The sequence below is a fragment of the Lobosporangium transversale genome, assembly GCF_002105155.1.
Source record: "Lobosporangium transversale strain NRRL 3116 chromosome Unknown BCR41scaffold_3, whole genome shotgun sequence".
NCBI lineage: Eukaryota > Fungi > Mortierellomycota > Mortierellomycetes > Mortierellales > Mortierellaceae > Lobosporangium > Lobosporangium transversale.
In genome coordinates, this window is record NW_019028981.1 from 26,982 (window position 1) to 48,259 (window position 21,278).

A 21,278-nucleotide genomic window follows, 5' to 3' on the forward strand; every position below is an offset into this window, starting at 1 on the left:
TTTAATAAGAAAAAAAAAAATAATAATAAGTGATGCGTAACGTGAGTTAATCCTCCCATCCATAATCTACAGAAAGAAAATATTTTTTAAAAAAAGAGGCTAATATATAGAAGAGTAGAAGAGATAATGCAGAGAATAACAAAAAAAAAAAAGTGCACAAAGTAGATTTTTTTTTACTTCTTCTCCTTCTTCTCTTTCTTGTCCTTCTTATCCTTCTTCTCTTTCTTATCCTTCTTCTCCTTCTTTTCCTTCTTCTCTTCCTTTTCTTCTTCCTTATCCTTCTTCTCCTTCTTCTCCTTCTTGTCCTTCTTCTCTTCCTTCTTGGCCTTCTTGTTGCTGGATTCGTCATCTGATTCAACTTTGCGCTTCTTATCTGATTCTGATGCAGACTTCATGGTGACATCTGCAGAGGTATTGTATGATGAAGTCGCAACAAACTCATGTTTCTTCTGATTCTTGGCCGCACCTGCCTTCTTGCGGTCCGCACCTGTGTTGTTGCTACCAGAGCGACCCTCGAGCATACGGAGGCGGGCCTCAACCTTGCCACGGTTTTCAATACCAATCTCTGGAGAGTCAGTCTCGCCAAGGGCATCAACTCTGACAGAAAGTGCAGCTTTGGTAGCAACCATACGGGCAATCTTACCCTTCATCTTGGGACCAGCCTGACCGATTAATGAAGCGTGGTAGATCAAACCATATTTGGGTGTGTCGTGCTTGGTCTTCAAGGCACGGAAGAGTGCCTTCTCAGCACCAAGAATCTGAATAGTCGAGGCAGGGTGCTTTGCGAGTGTCATCAAGGAACCGGCATGGGCAATCAAACGAGCACCAACAAGGTCACCGACGAGGGCAGTCAAGTTGGGAGCAATGGCATTCATTCGGTTCTTAAGATACTCGTAGAGCTGAGTACGATATTCAGTGATAGAGATGATCTGGTCGCAAAGTGCATGAATATTTTCCAAATCCTCCTCAGAGATCTCAGTTCCCATGGAAATCTCAGAGGCCTCCTTGACCTCTTCCTCAAGCTCCTCAGGAAGAATGTCCGAAAGATCAGTCTTTGAGCAATTGGTGCGGAAGCCCATCTTCCTCACAATCTTGGCGTAAGCCAAGTTATCAACAATCAATTTGGTCATCTCAGGGAAGTGCCAACCATACCATTCCTTCACACGCATAGCATAGGTGTTCAATTCCTTATCGAGGTCATCCAAGAGAGCAATAGCCTGAACAATCATGGTATCAACTTTGTCGGGCGAGAACTTGAGTTTATAGCGGGAAAGAGAATGGGACAGACCTAAAACCATTGCCGACAAATCCGATGATGACAATCCAGAAAGAAGAGAATCCAATTGCGTACGGATACCGCGATACAAATCAAGAGTGGTCGAATCAGAGATGACCTTCATGTTGAGCTTCTTGGCAATGGCACCACCTGGTTAAAACAAATGACAATAATACCAAAAGAAAGAAGAGAAAGAAAAAAAGAGAAAAAATAAAAAAGCCATTTCGTTAACTCAAGTCAAAGAGGAAGAGGAAAATAGAGCATGTCAATCGTGGTAGGATAAAATTCCTGTCACGTACCAAGCTTGGCGTCACCAACAATAAGCGATTCCTTCTTCATCTCCTTCTCGCTGATCTCCTTTGACAAGAACTCCTTCAAGTTCTTGGAGAGCTTGCCTTCGACTAGGGCAGTGACGGCAGACAAAGCATCAGTTGTATTTTCGAACTTGCTGAAAGTACGGAGTTTCACACTACATAATACAAAGATAAAAAAAAAAAAAAAAAAAAAAGTTATTGACCGCAATTAATTGCTGTTAAAAAAGAGGAATGATATATTAAAGCAGGGACAGATGCAAATTAGGTAGTTGAATGAACCATTCCGATAGAGGGATTATTGCAGTTGTAAAGTATCTGAATAACAGACCAAGAGAGAATTGAACACTAAACAATTGCATAGCTGATTAAATCATTTCGAATGAAATATGTGTCAAATTATGTATTAAATGTAAATGAAAGACAAAGGAGGTGTTTCGGTCATAGACTGTTGGGGATTTTGATCAATGGATTGTAGCTGAGGCTGGTCTTGTTGTTTGATTGTTGAATGAAAATGAATCTTACGTCTTTTTGGCCTGTTCCGGAGTCTCAAAGCTCTTCCAGATGGAATCAGGCTTCTCGAGCTTTCCCTCATCGAGAAGGGTAAACAGAGCATATCCTGCAGGAGTCTCGTAGAGGACCAACATTGTATTTGTCAATGAATATGCGGTCGAGAAGGAGATGAGTGATGAAGGATTAGGACAGAGAGAATAAAAAAAAAGGATCAGTACTCTATTGTGTGTTTATTTTTTGCTTTTTCTTTTTTTTTTTTTCTCAAAGCAGTCCCATTTTGATTTTCTATAAATTAGCTACATTAGTTTTTATTTAAGGGTTATTCAAAAATCTTTTTTTTTTTTTTTACGAGTACAGATCATCATCTGCAGTGCTGTCCTGGCCAAAGACCGTGTTAGTCTCGGTTGTTAATGTTGGAGCAGCAGATCCTCCAACACCGCCTTCTGGGAACTTGAATGAGCTAAATCCACGTGAGCTCTGGAGGTTCTGTGCAAACATTTCGTAGCGACGAATGTCGCTGTCTTGTACAGATCGGCGAGCAAACTTCATAGCCTCTTCAAAGTGAGCACGAGTAATCTCAGGGACAGAGTCTTCCTCGTCCTCATCCATGGCTCCCTCTTCACCACGTTCCTTACGCTCTCTTTCCCTGCGCATATCTGCCTCGATGTTTTCGCGGATAGCGAGTTTACATGCACGTTGGCAAATTTCTGTTAAATCAGCTCCAGAGAATCCATGGGTTGACTTGGCAATGAAGGAAAGATCAACCTCAGGCGACACTGGAGACTTGCGGAGAGTAGACTTTAAGACAGAAAGACGTGATCCTTCGTCTGGAAGGGGAATATAGATCAACTGATCTAAGCGACCAGGGCGCAGTAAGGCACCATCGATTTGGTCAGGTCTGTTTGTTGCGCCAATAACAAAGACGTTCTTCTTGGCGTTCATTCCATCCATTTCAGTCAAGATCTGGTTGAGCACACGGTCACCTGCTCCACCAGCATCGCCTGCCGAATTGCCGCGAGCTTTGGCAATGGAATCCAGTTCATCAAAGAACATGACACAGGGGGCAGCGGCACGAGCCTTGTCAAAGACATCACGAACATTAGCCTCAGACTCTCCGAACCACATCGTCAAGAGTTCTGGTCCCTTGATAGAGATGAAGTTTGCTTGACATTCATTAGCAATAGCCTTGGCCAATAAGGTCTTTCCACATCCAGGAGGTCCGTAGAAGAGGACACCACGTGAAGGCGACATGCCAAACTTCAAGAACTTTTCGGGGTGCTCGACTGGATACTGGACAGTCTCCTGAAGCTCTTGTTTGACCTTTTCCAAACCACCAATATCGTTCCATGTAATTGTAGGGACTTCGACAACAGTCTCACGGAGAGCAGAGGGGTTGGAGATGCCCAAAGCATAACGGAAGTTCTCCATGGTCACAGCCAACGAGTCGAGAACCTCTGCATCAATGGTCTCGTCATCTAGATCGAAGAGCTCCATCTTTTCACGAATTTGCTGCATAGCAGCTTCGGAACATAAACTGGCAACATCTGACCCGACATAACCGTGTGTTTCAGAAGCAATTTGCTCCAAATCAACGTTGTCATCCAACTTCATATTCTTAGTGTGAATGCGAAGAATCTCGAGACGGCCAATAGGATCGGGGATACCAATTTCAATCTCGCGATCAAAGCGTCCGAAGCGACGAAGGGCAGGGTCAATCGAATTGGGACGGTTTGTGGCAGCCATGACAACAATGTTTGAGCGAGCCTTCAATCCATCCATGAGAGTCAATAGCTGTGAAACTACGCGTCTCTCAACCTCTCCGTTTGTCTTTTCACGTTTGGGTGCAATCGAATCAATTTCATCAATAAAGATAATGGCAGGACTGTTTTTTTCAGCCTCCTCGAATGCCTTTCGCAGATTGCTTTCGCTCTCCCCTGCCATCTTGGACATGATTTCAGGTCCATTGATCAAGAAAAAGAAGGCTCCAGTTTCGTTAGCAACCGCACGTGCCATTAGAGTCTTTCCTGTTCCAGGGGGGCCGTAAATCAAAATTCCGCGAGGTGGTTTGATACCAATCGATTTAAAAAGTTGAGGATGACGTAAGGGAAGCTCAACCATTTCACGGATCTGAGCCATCTGTTTGCGACATCCTCCAATGTCATCGTATCCAACATCAGCTAGATTAGACTCCTCATCTTCACGCTTAATGGGTTCGCCTTCACAGTGAATTACGGTATCTTGTGCGACCTAAGTTTCCTCGATCGAGAAGCAGCAAACGATTGTTAACATTCCGAAGTTACTATTTTGGATATTCCATCGTATATTTCTCATTCCATAGGAATACATACAATACAATACTCGGCTGGATCTGTCTCCACGACTTTGAACTCGACAGCCCTCATGCCTCCGCGGACCAAAAATAAGTCGCCCTTGCGAACAGGCCTGTAAGCTTCCAAAAAGTATGGCTTCAAATAGACTTCAAACAAATTTCCAGTGACGCCCTCGACAGTATCATCAATAGGAAGGGCATGAATACGCTTGCCGTATTTGATATCTGTACATGTATGAAGCGAAACAACATCACCAAGACGCACACGAAGGTTGTTTCGAACCACTACACAAGTAGACATTAAATATGCGGATTTAGTACACACCCTCCAAATCTTAAATTAAGCCTCATACGAAGGAAAAAAAAAACTCTGATCCGCAACTTACCTTTGTTGATTCGAACCTTCGAATCCTCAACACTGTCATCTGCCAGGACAATCAAGACAGTATCACGACGCTTCTTTCCTTTCACGAGAACCATGTCTCCACGGAAAAACTGAAGCTTCTCCATGGTAGCAGTAGACAACGCAAGGACTGAATTGTCATCATTAGTGGCGTCGTCCACAATGAGTTTGTTGGGGGCAGATTTTTTGCGAAGAATGGCTGTGGCGGGGTCGTGCTCTGGGTCAGGGTTGGGGGCACTAATGGATGCATTCTCACTATTCATGAAAATATTCAGTTGTAATTAGACGCAATTATACAAATTTGCCAGCATTGTTCTGTCCGACATTGTTCATGCGCACAGGACATGCAGCTGAATGAATCACACTTACACAAGCTTTCCTTTAGCTTGACTACTGCTGTTGTGGGCCATAATATGAGTTGTTGTAAATTATAAAATGCTGTATATTGGTGGGGTTGGGTTTGGTATAGACAATAGTAATGACCGGGCTGAGAAAGAGAGAAAGAGATTAGAAAAGTTCTGGGGACGTGAGCGAATGCGCCAGCCCGCCTTTTATAGTTTCTGCGGCATGGAACACAGGCGAAGCAATGAATTTGCCCTTTAGAAAGCGCCACCACCACCAAAAAAGTCAATGTGCCAGAAGTTCTATAATGAGTAAGAGCTGTCTCTAAGTCTTTGTTCTGTGATATTCCATGGCTATCATTCATCATTCCTATAGGTTTGTCATCAATGCCAATCAACTTCACACAACTGGTTGGCACATTGGTGCATTTGTGAAGCATGTGTTCAACAATGTCTAAAGATTAAAAACATTTGACGAAATAAACCTCGAAAACGTGACCGACATCTAGACAGTCCGCAGACGAAGATTTCGGCAAAGAGAGCGGATACGTGGCAAGCGGCCAACAGACACCCTCCCCCCCCCCCCAAATGCTGGTATCCATCATAAAGGAGCTAGATCACATCATGTATAAGACTTGCTGATAACTGGCTGGCAAATCGTCTTAGGAGCAAAATAAGCAGTACGGACTAATATCGCAGTAAGATTCGAAACATCGTCGAGGCAAGACAGAACGCGGTCAACTTTGGGATGCGATGCTGGGCGTGTAAAGGTCCTGGGCCTGGGCCTTGGCTAGGTATACGTCGTTGGGCCTGTGAGTGTCTTTTACATGAGCACTACGTTATGAAATAAGCAGAAAAGAAGTGAAAAAAGAAGAGGAAGCCGAGTATAGAGCAAGTACAAACTAGCTGCTCAAGAAAATCTATGGATGCATCGGCCCGTAAAAACACAATTCTAACAAGGCCATTATGAGAATGATTCGCTCCAACTCTACTTCGTGAAAGGAAAATAAAAGCAGCTTTCATTTATTGTTATTGTGTTGCACTTTGTACAATTTTCCCTCACAAAGGCGACGTATTAGTGAAGCCAGGCCTCTAAATTTATTTGAGGAAATCTTTTTGTGTAAGAGTGCAGTCATTCTTTCTCTCTTTCTTTACAATTTTTTATCCACTATTCATCCATATACTGAAGTAGATCATCAAACAATGTCTAACAACCAGTCTCCACAATCGAAGCTTAAAGATTTAGTCAAGGAGCAGACTGCTGTTGGCAAGTGGTTGCCTCCGTTAAAGCGAAGATCTTCAAGGAAACTATCCCTCAGGCATAGCGGGTTACGAAAGTCATTTTCCTTAGTCGATAAAGCAGATTTCATTGCAACTGTTGATGGACTACGAGCAAAAGGATTTAAAGTCTCCATTGCCTCTATTGGAGCGGGGTTTGGCATGAGCCCCAGCACGGCACGAGAGATTTATTGTCGAAGGAAGGAGTATGTTCAAGACGTGAAATCCCTTCCCCTACTGGCTAGTCAAGCAGTCAAGCGCAAAACTAGTCGAAATATGAAACCTATAGAAGATGCCTTGATGGAATGGTATGCTGCCGAAAGGAATCTCGATCTCAATGTCACCGATAACCGCCTACGGGGGACAGCAGCGACAATTTGGACTGAAATGAAGCCCTTCTTTCTTCCGGATCAAGCACCCAAACAGTGCTATTTTTCGAAAGGATGGCTCCACCGCTTTAAAAATAGGAATGGCCTTATTGGGCATGGTGAAAGTGACTCAGCGGACCTGGAGATTGTGAAGGATCGCATCGAGACTATTAAAGCCAAGCTTACCGATTTCAAACTTGACGATATCTATAATTGTGATGAGACAGGTCTCTTCCTCACAGCTATGTCCAACAGAACGCATGAGGCCGCACCTATTCGTGGAAAGAAGATCGTTCGGTCAGCTAGAGTCTCAATCCTGCTCTGCAGTAATTCAACGGGGTCTGACAAGCGCAAGCCTTTGGTGCTTGCCATGCACTGTCCAATGGGTCTGACCAGGACCATCTTCAAGACGATTGACGCAGACTTTTCTGGCAAGGGTTATATGCAACAACCAATGTTCATTAAGTGGCTGAGGCAACTGGACGATGATATGCAGGAACAGGGCCGTCGCATTGCTCTCTTAATTGATAGTGCATCAGCACACAAGGACTGTGAGGCAATTGAACTCAAGAGCATCACGATCATTCGGCTCCCTCCGAACACGACGGCAATGACACAGCCTTTAGATGTAGGCGTTATAAGATCGTTCAAAGCTCTTTATAGCAATAGTATGCTTGAAGTCGTGGCGCGTGTAAGGGCAAAGAGAAAATCAGCTAATGCTCTGCCATCCAACGCGACATTTTGGTCATGTATCGCTAGAGCTTGGGAATCAGTGACTTCAGCTTGCATCCGTAGTTGCTTTGCTAAGGCTCCTATCTTGACCTTCGAACAAAGGAGCCGTTTGCATTGGCTTGGAATCGAGTCAAAAGCAGATCATATCTCCAAACTTCAAGATAAGCTTGCTAACCAATATAGTGGAGACAGAGAGGAGGGCACCAAACAAAGGGAGACTAATGTGCTTAACTATCTCATCATGAACTACTGTGAAGGACCTTCTGAGATGATTAACGATGCTGTCCATAAGATAATGACTTCTGAAAAGTACAGACACCGTTTCATTCCCCACGCAGAAGACGATATCATTTACGAAGGTGATGAGGATGATGTCGATTATAATATCAGCCTTTCTGAATTAAGTTGCCAAGACTCCGTGCGATCTGAAAGCCGCATCGAGGATGTGTTTGAGTCCCCTCCTTCAAGTCCAACTATACATGATTATCAAGAGATAAATGAAGAGAGCCGATGAAGAACTATTTGGAGTTTATGAACGCTCGACACGAAATCGATAGCCCTCATCTGATGAAGCGCTGGGTCGCTGTACAAAGACATTTGGAGTTATTTAATGAATATCGCCACTTATTGAGAGAGAATCAACAGATGAAGGAAGGAGGGAGGGAATTGAATTAGAATGGAAGACATAATAAAGTTTCATTAAACTGAAGCGAAACAGGCTCGGTTTCAACAAACCGACGGCTAGTGAGAAACACTGTACATGTAGTAAATGCAAAAATATATTTCATCACAACGTCCATTCTGTCCAGCTCGTGATTACGAAGAGACAATATCCGTGGATGAAACAAAGAGCACCGCCAGCCACAAGCACAGACGCACAGCCGAGTCTGGGTCAGAGCACAGCACCGGATCGTGGCCAGAGCTTCAAGTGGTAGCACCTTTGCGCGGCTTAAATTTTTGTCATTTCGTGTAACCACAGCTTGAAAGTTGCACAGTTCCTGCCCTCGGTGACGTGATCTAACTTTTTTTAATGTGCATGCATTGGATTGCCCTCAGAAGGGTCGGGAATCATCGCAAAAATGTGCTCACTTATGCCCATGGCTCACACTATCACGCTATTTTCTTTTTTTTTTCTCCTATCTTCATTCTCCACTAACGCCTCGTCAATCGCACCTGCCGCATTCATGCACTAGTTTACTCATTTCTATTGCCATCATCATAACTGACTCTTCATCATTTTAATATCTAATCTTAAATCTGATCAACTTGCCTCTCTCTGTTTCCTGTTCCTCTCTCTCCTCTCTTTTTATTTGCATCTTGCCTCAGGATAACCATGGAAACACAACATGTGTCAAACCCATGGCAACAACAGCAAAGACAATTCAATAAGCAGGACATTTACAATATGAATTCGACTAAAAATAACTCCTTCCCACTAACTGATGAAGAGACTCGCTCGTTTGATGACTTTTTTGAAGACCATAAAAAAGTCTTTTATCAGTCGCAGCAACTCTTGCAACAATTAAAACAACAACAACAGCAGCATCTTCAGAAAAATACCACTGAACATCAGTTTAATAGGGACAATGGAAGTGAATATGACGACGAGGACGGTGAGACAGACAGTCAAGACACTGCCTGGAGCCGACTAGGAATGGAATCACCTCTGAACCAGTCCACTTCTACTCTTACAGATTCAACCACAGTATTCCTAATGACAGATTCAAAGTTTGACAAGGAGGTAATAATAGATACTAAACAATCCACTGAGAGTTTTATTATTATAAGTATGCACGTTAGCCTCCTTGCCCGCCACTCATTTATGTCGCGATCATTGTCTTCCACCCTTTCCCCGTGTTCTCCTATATCCCATGTTCTCTTTGTTATTTCTCTCATCCTTTGTTTTAACACATATAATCAAAAAGGGATCTTTCCACTTGCCATTCCTTCAATCTATCTTTCAACAGAGCTATTTGCATTGATATAATTGCTCCACTACTTTATCCTACAATCTTTAAATAGTCATAATATTGGTTTTAACACCGTTGTTATATCGTCCCTTTATCTAGGGGGATGTCCTTGAATTGTTGGTCCAAACACTTCAGTCCGAAGTAAAGGACACTCGGGCTACAGTTCACGACCTCGAAACAAGACTGAATTTGTAAGCAATGTTAATAATATGAATGTTGTTGCTCAAATGGTGATAAATCTCTAGCACATGCTCTTATTAACTTGCCCTATCACTTTTTACAGGGCTGAAGACTCTAATAAGCGCATTGTAGAAGAGCTCAAAATGCTTCTTGCAGAGTAAGTAACAGGAGGGAAAAGTTTTGTAGTTTTCGACTGAAAGGGGAATTGGGACTGAGCGCACCAGGCGTGAGACTTCGACTACTTGGCCGTGATCGAGCGGGCTTATTTTTTTTTTTTTTTTTTTTTTTGCTTTTACTTTGAACTGAATTGTCAATGACAAATCTTGAATAAGCGCTAATTCGTGACCAGAGTGTGTGAGTGAAAGCGCAATGTGCTCTTGTTGGGGAGAGATGGAGATTCCTCCCTGTACCACCTCAGTGTTAAGATCTCTTCTCTCGCTCTTGGCAATGGCACGCTGTTTTGAAGAAAAAAAAAAAAAAAAAAAAATAGTGAAAACTGAGCCCGATTTGCTGTTGAACCACACCAAGAGGAATCAATGTTTGCATGCGCATGTGCCACTTGAATGTCAATGCAATAATACTCATACTCCACTGTACCACCTTCCACCACATGGGGAGTATAATTAATCAGTGCAGCTCTTGGCACCAACACATATGCTTACTATTGTTCATATTTGCAATTTTTTTTTTCCCTTGGTATTTTTTCTTACCATTATCCTTTTCTAATGGCATCTGTTAAATGTATCTCTGTACACTCACTCAGAGCCGAAATGACGCTACAAAATGCCGGAGAAGCAATTAACAACAGCGACAATAACGGTACTTCATCCATTGGACGGAGCACGGAGGGCGATGAAGATTCCAATGTTGTTTATAATCGAATTTGTGTTTCATTACAATTACTGATTGATGAAGCCCAGACAGCCCTTCAGAAAAATTCATCTATGAAGCAGTTTTCCACTTCCGAGGCAAAGGCACGGCAGACACCAACGGAAAGTCATTTGAAATTAGACTGGACAATTATGCACAGTGGCGTTATAGACAATGTTGGCTCCAAACATGAATTACCTAGTCGTAGACCCGCCAGAAATTCACTCACACTTCTTACTGCAACCAAGATGCAGGATAGCAACTCTTCAATCCTAGAGCCCTCCGATTACTCCCCACTCTCGTTTTATTCTGCTAATGACGAAGTCTCGAGAATATACTGGAGGCAGAAGCATGATGAGCAACATGATCGCTATAGGAAATCATGTCAAAGACTTACATTGGAGTTGGACGAACGGTTTCACGGTCTGACGACGGATTCTGATGACTCTGAGGCAAACTTTGGATCTTTAACACGACGATCAAAAGGCAGTTCATCAAATCTATCATTATCATCACTAACACAATCAAGTACGCCCCCAACGCCCACATCATCATCGCAACCGTTGCAGGGTATCCTACGATCCTCCAAAACAGATGAACGCAGGAAGGAACGACTCAAGAAAAAATATCAGGTTCAATTCTTGAACCCTGACATTGATGGATCAAATTCCCGACAGGATACAATGTTATCCACATCGTCTTACCGACAACAAAAAACACAAGGACAACAGCCAGAAGAGGCGCGCCAGCAGCTGATGCAACGGCAATATACCAGTCGGAGTGTTGGGTCGAATCGGTCTCGAGGCGTACTTTTGCAACTGTATGAACTTTGGCAGCAGACATGGCTGCGGACACGGATTATGCATGTTGTTACAGGATCTGTAGAGATCGTGATTATTATCTGGGTGGTGATCAAGGCGAGCCGTGCAACGCTAACATGGTTTGGAATCCAACCCTCGAGCATGAATCAACTAATCACGTTTGTCTATGGATACCGCAATGAAGCTGATACAGGAGCCAAACAACTCTATGAAAAGATTCGCAAGGATGGCTTGCGTCTAACTCAACTCAAGACGTGGAACCGAGGCGAACCAGAATCATTGGTCCAAGATGTGGTGGCAGGCGCTGTCACATTACCAGGTTTGCTTTCGCCTTCAAATTTGGTGTATGGTCCTGCAAAGAAAGTAGTGGGACATGCAGTATCAGGCGTGGCCCTTGCGCTTCTGTCAGGTGGCGCCCGACGTCTGATCAGGAAACTGTAACCATGAAATATTCCCCTTTCCATCTTCGCATTCATCCTCACTTGTAAATAGTTTATCACAACCATCGTCATCATCATCATTTAATAGCATTGCTTTCTTTTTTTCCCCATCAAATATCAAATGTTACAGTAAACATTTATTACTATTATTATACCAATAATGTACAAGGGGCATGCATGCGAAAAAAATGTAGGCTTTTTTTTTTTTTTTTTTTTTTTTTTGGCAGACGAATAAGTGGAGAGATGACACAATCAATATGACGACAAATGAGAAAAAAAAAACCGCTACAGTGCGCCACCAGAAACCCAGAAACGTCTTGTAATAGTCTCATATCGATCAACAACCTGACCACCATTTGGAAAGTCCCATCCTTCCATGTATTTGCTGTGATTCAGTCTCGTGCTCCTCGAACCGGATGCATCAGCATCCCGTCCTTGACCGCCTTGGACTTCAACGACGACCATCTGAACCTTAAGGCGATAAAATGCTGGAGGGACACGATCATGGATTTGCAGATACTGAAATCTTGTCTCTGCAGGAATATTTCTCGCAAGAACCGAAACAGGTACCAAGGTCTGGTCCTGCACCAGCTCAGCTAACACTTTAGCAACGAATGTCTTGTCATTATTATGAAGTGCAGGGTTGTTTCTTTGATCGATGGCTTTGTCCGTCATTAGACGAAGGCGTGCTTGTGTGTATTCCAAGAGCTCTACAACACGTGAGGGGACTTTCCATTCGAGGGTATAGGGCGTCAAGGTGTAGACCTTTTGATGGAGACCAAAAGTGTGCTCCAGTTCGATTGGTTGCGCCACATTGGGATATTCTTGACGAAACTCGTCTGGAGAGAACTCAAAAGGTTGATCCTCTTTATGACCTTTGTAATAGTCTTCATTGTTGATATCGAGATGGGATGAAGAAGATGAGGAAGATGTAGTAGAGGATGGGGACGAAGATGAAGAGGAATACGAGGAAGTCATGATGTCGCGTTCAACTCTGCGAGACCGACGGGCAATGCTGATATCGGATCGACGAAGGATTGATGGGATACCGTTATCATTATTGGGCTCTGTGATGGTGCCTCCCGTTGATGTTTGGGATGCTTTGGTCGTTGTTGTTGCTGTGGAAGTGAACGATGCTATTGTTGTTGACTCTGAAATGATAGAAGGTTCTTGAGCTTTTGATTCAATTGTCGCAGGTTTCTGACTACGCCCATGATAGAGCTCAAGTACCAGCACATAGGAGCCATCTTCAGAAATCTTGGAGGGAACCCAAACTTGGGCACTGCCCTTCCGAAATGGGATGAAACGTTTCAGAGAAAAGAGCTTTTTGTTGGATTTTGAGTCGACAAGGATGATATCCACTGTGGTATCCTTGGGTAGCCTGCGAGCATATTTTTTTGACCACTTTACAGATTCAATTGAGCCTGCATGCCAGACGGAATTTGAGTCTGGAAGTAGAAGCAACGGCGGCTCTTCTCCTGCATATTTCGATGTTGCTATGACCGAGGAAGTAATCTTGTCTGCACGTTTTATTTTGGATGATGCTGTTGGTGATGGACCAGTGGACAATTTGCTGTTACTTTTGTTGCTCCTATTGTTTTTGCTGTTATTTGATTTGTTCTCTGCATGTGCTTTTGCTGAGCGAGCCTCTCTGACATAATGGTGTGACCGATGTTGTTGTTGTTGTTGGCGCTGAGATAATGGACTTTCAAGTGAAGTTGGCTTTGAGGGGTGTGCTGGTAGGGCATGAGTAAAGGTCGAAAAGAGATTGATGGCTACTACCAGATTAAGACTGAGAAGGAGCGCAGGCTGTGAGAACTTCATAGCTTCTATTATACTTTGATGTCAGGGCAGGGACGAGAAAAGGATTAATGTTTCAAAAATGGGGAAAAAAAAAAAAAAAAAAAAAAAAAAAAAGTAAGGAATGTCAATGAATGAGTAATGGCGAATGGTAGATGAGGAAGGAAGACAATGGTGGGAAGAAAGTAGGAAAAGGAAAAGAGAAAAAGAAAGGAGTATAGTGTAAAGAAGTAAAGAAGCTAAAAAAGAGGCGAAGTCTGTTCTTTGTTAAAAAATGATTGAAATAGTATGAAATATGTAAAAAATATATATATTAAATGCCGAAAGAAGCCCATTTAGTCCAGGTGGAACAACATTATTGCAGCGATCGCTGTGCTCTGAAAATAGATTGCAGGTTCAACAAACAACTTATCCAAGGTTGGTAATAGCGACGACAACCTGTCTCAGGATAAATACTCTTTGGAAAACAGAAAAGGCACTATGATGCCCATAGACTCACTTTCCTTACAGTTACGCTGGCTCATTGAGTCGGTGTTGTGGATAGATCAGTCCCAGATCTCTTTCCTCCGCCCATCAAGCTAAGTCAGTTGCAATTAAATGACTTCAATAGACGACGATAAAGTATAAATCAGATTCAGGTTCATCATTTTAATAACTGTCTTTTCGCTTCTGGGAGGGTACCGAAACATGTGTATGATAGCCATATTTTTTAAATACAGCACTTAAAAGCAATCAACCTTGATGTGTACTAAGGGATGGAATGTACTATTTATCTAACCAATCAGCCAAGCAATAGATTAACAGAAAGAGAAGAGGTACTATTGAAGAAACGGAAAAGTAGTACATGAGGTACATAATACGATGGGTTTGGAAAAATAATGTCCACCTGGCTCTGCCTGTTCTAGCACTTGGCTTTTCTCCTTATTTTTTACAGGATAAAGAGTATATATAGAGGTGACCAAAATTGTCAAAGGTCTTTCCAAATTTATTTACTTGTGGATACTATCAACATAATGTACACACCATCCTTGTCATTTCTTCCAGTTTGCGCTAAATGGCTGCATGCCTTGATGTGCTGCGTTTTTTAGTGCTCCTAGTACATGTACATGGATTGGAGGTTTTCAAATTGGAGAATGTATAAATTTTCAAACAATTGAGGGATAGAAATAGGCTAATGACCGAGAATGAACCATTTGTGGAGGATTCAAATCCCTGTGAGCCCTTTCCTTCGACTGCTGTAACGGGTATCAAAAGAATAATAAATTGCAATTTACCCAAACTAATCTGTGACAACACTAAAAAACATTTGCAAACACATCAAACAAATCTAATGGAGAATACGAACCTTTTTCTTCTTTTCAAATATGTTGATTGTCCAATCGCGGCGTTGTCTGATCCTAGGCAGCAGGCGCGTAAGCCATCTCCTAGACCTCTAGGTTGCAAATGTGATCAAAGAGCAACCCTTAATCATCAGTACCCAGCGGCAGGGTATGAACGAAAAAAACTTCTTTTCGGCTCTTGATTTGTTATCGCGTGGAGCTTCATCAGATCCTCGTAAGGTTCAAAGTTAGGGTAGTCCTCAAAGTCACGATTTTGAAAAAAAAAAAAAAAAAAAAAAAAAAAAGGCGAAAAAGCGCCACCAAAAGCAAAGGCGATCATGACAGTGCATTACGACGATAGTTTTTTCTGTCATTTGCCACCACGATTCTCTTTTCTTTATTTGGCATGTTGATCTTGTTTCATTGACAATCAGCAACACGAATTCCTAAACGCACAGCACTGATTTATTTAAGTCCATAACATCTCATCATTACGGTTCTTATATTCACTTGTTAAGCATTTCATTTCTACAATCCATACTCTCTTTTCGCGTCTTGGTGAGTACATACCCTAATGCGCCTGAAGTTCATTGGCCACTTCAAGCCATTCTAGACGTTAAACACATTATTTGATCTTTTGGATTGTCTTCGGTAATGACATGCACCAGTGAACTTGCTCTTTCATTGTTCCTGACGAGAGCGTTCTTTCAAACTGCATATTGGATTTTAGAATCATGCCCAAAAGAAAAGCTGAAGCCACGGCCAATGATAAACCCACAAAGGGGGCAGCGAAAGCCAAGAAGACATCAGTTAACTCCAGAGTATCCAAGGCCAATAACAAGGCTTCTGCATCAGAGGTTAGTAACTAACGACTTTAATACTTCCATTCATATCCACCATGTCCAGATTATTAGACATGAGCGAAGGACAGTCCCCTTTGCACACAGTTCCTTCTCCCCCTTGACTGTTCGCCGCACGAAAATAATGGTCCTTGGCTTTCTATTCCTCATAAACCATCCGCCCTTTTTCTTTTCCTTTCTTTTTTTTTTTTTTTTCTTTTTTTTTTTTTCCTTTTACTTCCACTCCTTATAATATTACTCTTAAAATATCTCGTGGGATCATTCTCCTTCCTTTTGTGCACCAAGACATTTTGGGTACCTTATACTTCGTTCGGGAAACGCTCCTTACCGTTTTTTTTTTTTTAATTATTTGTTAATTCAACGCCATGGGCAGCAAAAACAGTAAAGACATCATCAAATCAAGAGGAACAAAGGTTGACACAACTACAGGATCGAAATCCCGCTCAACGTAAGGACGTATATGCCTGCCATGGATTGCATGCTACACACACAGCAACAATGCAGATTTTGACGTTCATAACGTTCATTCTATTCATCTGACATCTTGGAATTGTCGAGTAGACTCAAGAATAATGGCGCAGTGGTCAACAGAACCCCAGCAACAAAGTCTCCCGTACCACCGGTACCAGTACCCACACCAACGCCGGCACTAGCGGCAAAAGTATGCCTCTTTCATTCTCCCTTTCGACATCCACTTGAAGAAACCCAACGTTCCTACTCCAATCCTTCAGAAACCTATCTTAGACGGAACTATACTTCTCACAAACACTATTTCTGCTCTCACTTTTTGACCATTTAGAAACGATTCGATCCTGAACGGTGCTACGCATGGTTCAAGTCGTACACAGGTATGGATGGACATGATATCGAAGAAAAGCAAATTAATGTCTGCTGGTGTTAAGGCGCTTCTCCTTTTTTTTGCAATCTTGCCACGACATTAATTTCTTGGATTAATTGTCATCTGCTAGGCCTGGAAGAAAATGAGGATTTTGATAAAGATCAAATAGGACCTGCTGGTATCGCAAAACTGTGCGAAGACATCGATGTATCTCTGGAAACAGTAAGTACTCTCCTTGCGTCAGGTCTGGCAGAATTTTGCATTGAAATCTTGAGGATATATACAATAAAGTAAAAGATATCTTCGAGTCAAGTATTAATGTGTAAAGAACAAGTATACAGCAATTTTGACAAAAGCTAATTAATTGCCTGCCTGCTGGTGTTTGGAATTTTCACTCTCACCTCTCATTAAATATGCTGCTATCATAGGTTGACATGCTGGTTCTCGCTTATCATTTGCAGGCTGACACGATGCGTAAGTTTAGGAGAACTGATCAATAGCCACGTGATACCCAGGATATTGGAGCCCTTTCTAACCTGTGTCGCATTTTATTTATTTCCATCTATTACAGCTATTTTTACCAAAGATGAGTGGATGAAAGGAATGAAGGAGCTTGAGTATGTTCATTGTCGATCGATCTATCACTATCGCTGCATGTGGATATTATTTATTAGAGTGTTTTAGTTTAACCAAAATATGCTTGACGGCAAACTTTAGGTTGGATTCGACGGAGCAATTGAAAGCTGCAATGCCCGGCTTAGTCGCAACACTCAAGGATCCGAAGAAATTCAGGGAGGTTTATCGCTATGTCTTTATGTTTGCCAAGGACTCTGAGCAAAAGTGTATGCCATTGGAGGTAATTAACAATGGTTTTATATCTATGGCGATGGCCTGCTAATATATCAATCATGATGATGAGATGCGAACATAGTTGTTATTATGGTCTAATGAATCGCTGTTGCGTTGTTGTAGGTTGCCTGTGCAATGCTACAGACCGTGTTGAAAGGAAGGCCGCATGAGGAGCGATTTGTGGAGTTTTTGGAAACAAAGAGACCAGTCAAGGTCATTAACAAGGACCAATGGTACAACTTTCTGGACTTTTCAGAGACAATAGCTGAGGATCTGTCCAACTATGATGAAGCAAGTTCTGCATGTAAGTCATGCTTGCTTTCATGGATATTATGTCTGTGATATGAACAGGTACGAGATGATGAACTTGTTTGTTGATCGATCGGTCAATACTTTTTTTTTTTTTTTTTTTGTTTACATAGGGCCTGTTCTTCTAGATGATTATGTTGAGTGGCGAAATGAGCAGTCTTCGTAAAGAGAGTCATAAATGTCACCTTGGGCGAGACACGTATATAGTCTAATAATGACATGACATGGTGGACATAATAGATGTCGTCCAAACAGAATAAACAAAAATAAAGGTTGAAGAGTCTTCACATTGCATGTCACTAAATAATTGTGTAGCAACACAGCTCTGTTGTAGCAGAAGAGAAGAACGTCTTCTCCGCATGGATTTTTTATTTCACTTGAGTCGATCTATTAAGCTGAAATATTGGCACGTCGACATGCCCTATCCGTCCATTCCCTTTAGCAGTGTTTGGCGGTAACGGTGGCGCTCCGGCAAAAGATTGTGTTACCGTTGCCATTAATGGTGACGATCTCGAGTTCAACGGGAGTCTATGTAATGAAAGCATCCAAATAAACCATCGGTAATATCAGTGCTAACCATATTTATCATTAGTAATTCTTTTTCAAAAAAAAAAAAAAAAAAAAAAAAAAAAGACATACATCAGCAATTACATTGCCCTCGATTGGCATGCACAGAGTGAGGGAGGTCAAGGTAGTAGGGACTGGACAAGGGTATCCTTGCTGGGCCAAGAGTATACAAAGATCAAGGGTCTTAGAGTAAACGACTTGGCCGGCGAACTTACCCTCGAACTTGAGCTTAGCACCTTGAGTGACAGGGGCCTTCAACTTGCCAGTAACAGTAGCACAGGCTTTCTTGCCGATGCAGAAGGGATTAGGGGACAATGTATAAGAATCAACCTTCAGATCTACAGGACCAGTAGAGCAGTCCGAGTCTAGTGCATGAGCGGTGGTGATGGCAGCAACAATGAGAAAAGATGCGAAAATAATGAGGATCTTCATGGCAAACTTTGGAGGGAAAAAGATTGTTTTAAAGAGCGAGTATGATATCTGCGTTAAGAGTGAGGAAGAGGGAGAAAGCAAGAGAGAATCACATCCTTTTATGCCTGTCTCGCCAAATTGCTTAAATGTAAGCTTTGATTAGAGTATACTTTACGCTAATGGGTCAAGTATGTGCCTGTAAGAACAGAACGTGAAGGGCCAGAATGAATGAAGAGGTATGTAAACAGAGAATCTTGATAAGACTAGATCTATGAGAGGTCAAATATTCATGTATCCACAAACTAATTCCAATACACTGCGATAAATAAGTTGTGATTTCAGGGAACAGTCGCGAAATTTTATTTGCTGGACAACCGAACAACGAGCGGAGGATTGAGTGTACATGAACATTTTTGTTCCACTGTTTAATCAAGACTATTATATTTGCAACGGTCATGGTGCGCATTTTAGGATAGGAAACTACTAATGGCGCCATTCTCTCACTTCTTTTTTTTTTCTGTGAAAGGGTTGAGCAAGTGAAGCTCAGATATTTTTCCAGAATAAGACCCTTCTTCCTAACAGCAAGATAAAAATCACCCTTAGGACGACGAAGAATCATCAGAGGGATATTTACCATCATTCCCTTCCCTAAACTGATGGATAGGCCAAACATACATTCACTAATTGATACTTATTATTACAGTCTATTCATAATGTTATTGACAGATCATTCACCCTAATAGGCAAGGGAAAAAGGAATTGGCCTTTAGACCTGAAAGGCTTTGTACTCTCATCACATGCCAATGTATACGGGTGATTACCATTTCCCCTTTAATGCCATCCAAGAAACAAAAAACTTGGTACACTAATGTTCATCTAGACCGTGCCTTGACACGTTCAGCTCTGGATTCTTTATTATTATTATTATTATTAAACGTATTTAATTCACACTTTATGCATCAGTTACATGCGCACAAGAGATTAGTCGAGCCATTCCTCATGAATTTCAGAAAAAAAGAATATACTACTTTTTAAGAAACAAGTAGCAACTTATTAAGTGCTATATTTTTACTATAAACATTGGTTGGAGCGAAACCGCAATGAAGTTGATCTCCTTTGAACCTAGTCGAAAGCCAAATGCATCGCCATTGGTTTAAATAGAGTTAAAACAAAAAAAAGCCGAGTGTCGCGTTTCAATCAATGTTTGCCACTCAATTTCAGAGTTCTAAAGTGTCCAAATTACCTTTGCAAATAATGAAATGTAGCCTTGACTGGTTTGCCTATGAAAGCACGACTGTGCGCATTTATAACCTGCAGTGGTCCCTTGAAATCGACTTTCTTGGATGCAGCCTTTTCTGCATGGTCCATATTCATAGGCAGGGCTGCCATAGACACCATTGCATTGGTAAATGTAATCGTACTTACATCCACTGAGCAATCGAGACTGTCCGCAGTGCTTTCCAGCCGTGTGATTGACGCAGATGCAGGCGCATCGCTGGAAGACATGAAAAAGAGAGCAGCAAAGACGGTGGTAAGGAAAAACTGGGACCTTCATTTTTGGCAGAAGAGAAAGTTGGAATCTGAGAAAGTGTTTGCGTTTCGACAGGGTAATTTGCAGCCTTCTTATAGTGAAAAAAGACGAAAACTAAGAAAGCTCATTGGTGAGAGGAACGAACCACTGTCCTTTCTCTCATCGTCTTTACCACAACGCCGCCAATGCTGAAGTGGTAAAAGATGATGAGAGAGGGATAATGTTTCATTTTCTCTCTGCATGAAAATGATATGAGAACAGCTGCTATACTATTGACTTGCACGTACCAAATAATAACACATGCCAACAGGTAACATGCTCATTATTAATATAGGATCTATTATTGCATGTAGCTGGTGTCTTGTCACCTCCCTAGGTCTGAGCTTGGGTTTTTTTTTTTTTTTGCAAAATTTTTTACTTGACCAAAAAGTATTCAGCCCAAATCCAGCATTGTCAAGCGCTTAGATTAAGACCGGCGCGGGCAGTGCTTAGTGAAAATGAGAACGTCCACAAACAAATATATGTAATTAGGGCTTTTTGTTCCCTTACTATCGGCTTTTCCAATCATGTTGAAGCAAAATTCAGTAAGCGTTGCATGTTCGTTCACTAAACTGTCACGAAATAAGATTGTTTTTTACGGAAAAAATATTTTTGCAACAGTAATCGACTTTCTAGATAGTTGGTCTTCAGTTTTGCCTGAGCAAGCAATGACTTGAAGTTACCATCTGTCGAATCATGGCGGAGCATCTTTTAGCCATGCTGGAACGCGTGATTGACCGTCTTTTCTGATTCCTAGTGCATATGAAATAGGCCTCTAGATCCCAAGCCTTACTATATAGGGCCGTCGTGCAGGCCGGAAAGCATTTCCGTGACACTAGCCCAAAATGGAAAGAGACAAGTCCATTATAGGCGATTGTTATTGATGAGGGTATTGTAAGTTGTAGAGTAGCCTTGTTACTACA

At 42.0% G+C, this 21,278-nt stretch overlaps 7 protein-coding genes across 7 annotated transcripts; 2 read left to right on the forward strand and 5 right to left on the reverse strand.

The window, feature by feature from the left end:
* Nucleotides 1-70: 70 nt before the first annotated feature.
* Nucleotides 71-2,309, reverse strand: BCR41DRAFT_345549 (hypothetical protein). The gene is made up of 3 exons (XM_022022738.1): nt 2,113-2,309; nt 1,576-1,745; nt 71-1,426 (listed from the first exon to the last, which is right to left on the reverse strand). The coding sequence occupies exons 1-3, from the start codon at nt 2,232-2,234 to the stop codon at nt 174-176; spliced, it is 1,545 nt and encodes a 514-aa protein (XP_021885285.1). The 5' UTR covers nt 2,235-2,309; the 3' UTR covers nt 71-173.
* A 136-nt stretch (nt 2,310-2,445) lies between these two features.
* Nucleotides 2,446-5,607, reverse strand: BCR41DRAFT_331234 (transitional endoplasmic reticulum ATPase; the record flags this gene model as incomplete). The annotated part of the gene is made up of 4 exons (XM_022021787.1): nt 5,202-5,607; nt 4,806-5,087; nt 4,449-4,707; nt 2,446-4,347 (listed from the first exon to the last, which is right to left on the reverse strand). Exons 1-4 carry the CDS (start codon nt 5,240-5,242, stop codon nt 2,446-2,448), a joined length of 2,484 nt encoding a protein of 827 aa, XP_021885286.1. The 5' UTR covers nt 5,243-5,607.
* Nucleotides 5,608-8,674: 3,067 nt separating this feature from the next.
* On the forward strand, nt 8,675-11,909 carry BCR41DRAFT_345553 (hypothetical protein). Its single transcript, XM_022022739.1, has 4 exons — nt 8,675-9,292; nt 9,621-9,712; nt 9,805-9,858; nt 10,465-11,909. Exons 1-4 carry the CDS (start codon nt 8,885-8,887, stop codon nt 11,831-11,833), a joined length of 1,923 nt encoding a protein of 640 aa, XP_021885287.1. The 5' UTR covers nt 8,675-8,884; the 3' UTR covers nt 11,834-11,909.
* A 144-nt stretch (nt 11,910-12,053) lies between these two features.
* BCR41DRAFT_345556 (hypothetical protein) lies at nt 12,054-13,731 on the reverse strand. Its single transcript, XM_022022740.1, has one exon. It carries the CDS (start codon nt 13,654-13,656, stop codon nt 12,118-12,120), a length of 1,539 nt encoding a protein of 512 aa, XP_021885288.1. The 5' UTR covers nt 13,657-13,731; the 3' UTR covers nt 12,054-12,117.
* Nucleotides 13,732-15,311: 1,580 nt separating this feature from the next.
* BCR41DRAFT_116569 (Cullin binding-domain-containing protein) lies at nt 15,312-18,107 on the forward strand. The gene is made up of 9 exons (XM_022019428.1): nt 15,312-15,509; nt 15,682-15,808; nt 16,611-16,659; nt 16,780-16,871; nt 17,111-17,123; nt 17,221-17,266; nt 17,367-17,505; nt 17,622-17,802; nt 17,921-18,107. Exons 2-9 carry the CDS (start codon nt 15,686-15,688, stop codon nt 17,971-17,973), a joined length of 696 nt encoding a protein of 231 aa, XP_021885289.1. The 5' UTR covers nt 15,312-15,509; nt 15,682-15,685; the 3' UTR covers nt 17,974-18,107.
* Nucleotides 18,108-18,132: 25 nt separating this feature from the next.
* BCR41DRAFT_345559 (hypothetical protein) lies at nt 18,133-19,021 on the reverse strand. Its single transcript, XM_022022741.1, has 2 exons — nt 18,447-19,021; nt 18,133-18,335 (listed from the first exon to the last, which is right to left on the reverse strand). Exons 1-2 carry the CDS (start codon nt 18,804-18,806, stop codon nt 18,246-18,248), a joined length of 450 nt encoding a protein of 149 aa, XP_021885290.1. The 5' UTR covers nt 18,807-19,021; the 3' UTR covers nt 18,133-18,245.
* A 722-nt stretch (nt 19,022-19,743) lies between these two features.
* On the reverse strand, nt 19,744-20,368 carry BCR41DRAFT_345560 (hypothetical protein; the record flags this gene model as incomplete). Its single annotated transcript, XM_022022742.1, has 2 exons — nt 20,029-20,368; nt 19,744-19,907 (listed from the first exon to the last, which is right to left on the reverse strand). A coding segment is annotated over exon 1 (251 nt), but the record flags the coding sequence as incomplete, so codon positions are not given.
* Between the last annotated feature and the right edge of the window lie 910 nt (nt 20,369-21,278).

Bases quoted from the DNA above. Each gene is read 5' to 3' on its own strand.
- BCR41DRAFT_345553 (XM_022022739.1), top strand. From the start codon at position 8,885: ATGGAAACACAACATGTGTCAAACCCATGGCAACAACAGCAAAGACAA. The intron at 9,293-9,620 runs GTAATAATAGAT...CCCTTTATCTAG, and splicing joins ATTCAAAGTTTGACAAGGAG to GGGGATGTCCTTGAATTGTT. The intron at 9,713-9,804 runs GTAAGCAATGTT...CACTTTTTACAG, and splicing joins CTCGAAACAAGACTGAATTT to GGCTGAAGACTCTAATAAGC.
- BCR41DRAFT_116569 (XM_022019428.1), top strand. From the start codon at position 15,686: ATGCCCAAAAGAAAAGCTGAAGCCACGGCCAATGATAAACCCACAAAG. The intron at 17,267-17,366 runs GTATGTTCATTG...GGCAAACTTTAG, and splicing joins AAAGGAATGAAGGAGCTTGA to GTTGGATTCGACGGAGCAAT. The intron at 17,506-17,621 runs GTAATTAACAAT...GCGTTGTTGTAG, and splicing joins AAAAGTGTATGCCATTGGAG to GTTGCCTGTGCAATGCTACA.
- BCR41DRAFT_345549 (XM_022022738.1), bottom strand. From the start codon at position 2,234: ATGTTGGTCCTCTACGAGACTCCTGCAGGATATGCTCTGTTTACCCTT. The intron at 1,746-2,112 runs GTAAGATTCATT...TGTATTATGTAG, and splicing joins CCGGAACAGGCCAAAAAGAC to TGTGAAACTCCGTACTTTCA. The intron at 1,427-1,575 runs GTACGTGACAGG...TGTTTTAACCAG, and splicing joins TGTTGGTGACGCCAAGCTTG to GTGGTGCCATTGCCAAGAAG.
- BCR41DRAFT_345556 (XM_022022740.1), bottom strand. From the start codon at position 13,656: ATGAAGTTCTCACAGCCTGCGCTCCTTCTCAGTCTTAATCTGGTAGTA.
- BCR41DRAFT_345559 (XM_022022741.1), bottom strand. From the start codon at position 18,806: ATGAAGATCCTCATTATTTTCGCATCTTTTCTCATTGTTGCTGCCATC. The intron at 18,336-18,446 runs GTATGTCTTTTT...TTCATTACATAG, and splicing joins AGGGCAATGTAATTGCTGAT to ACTCCCGTTGAACTCGAGAT.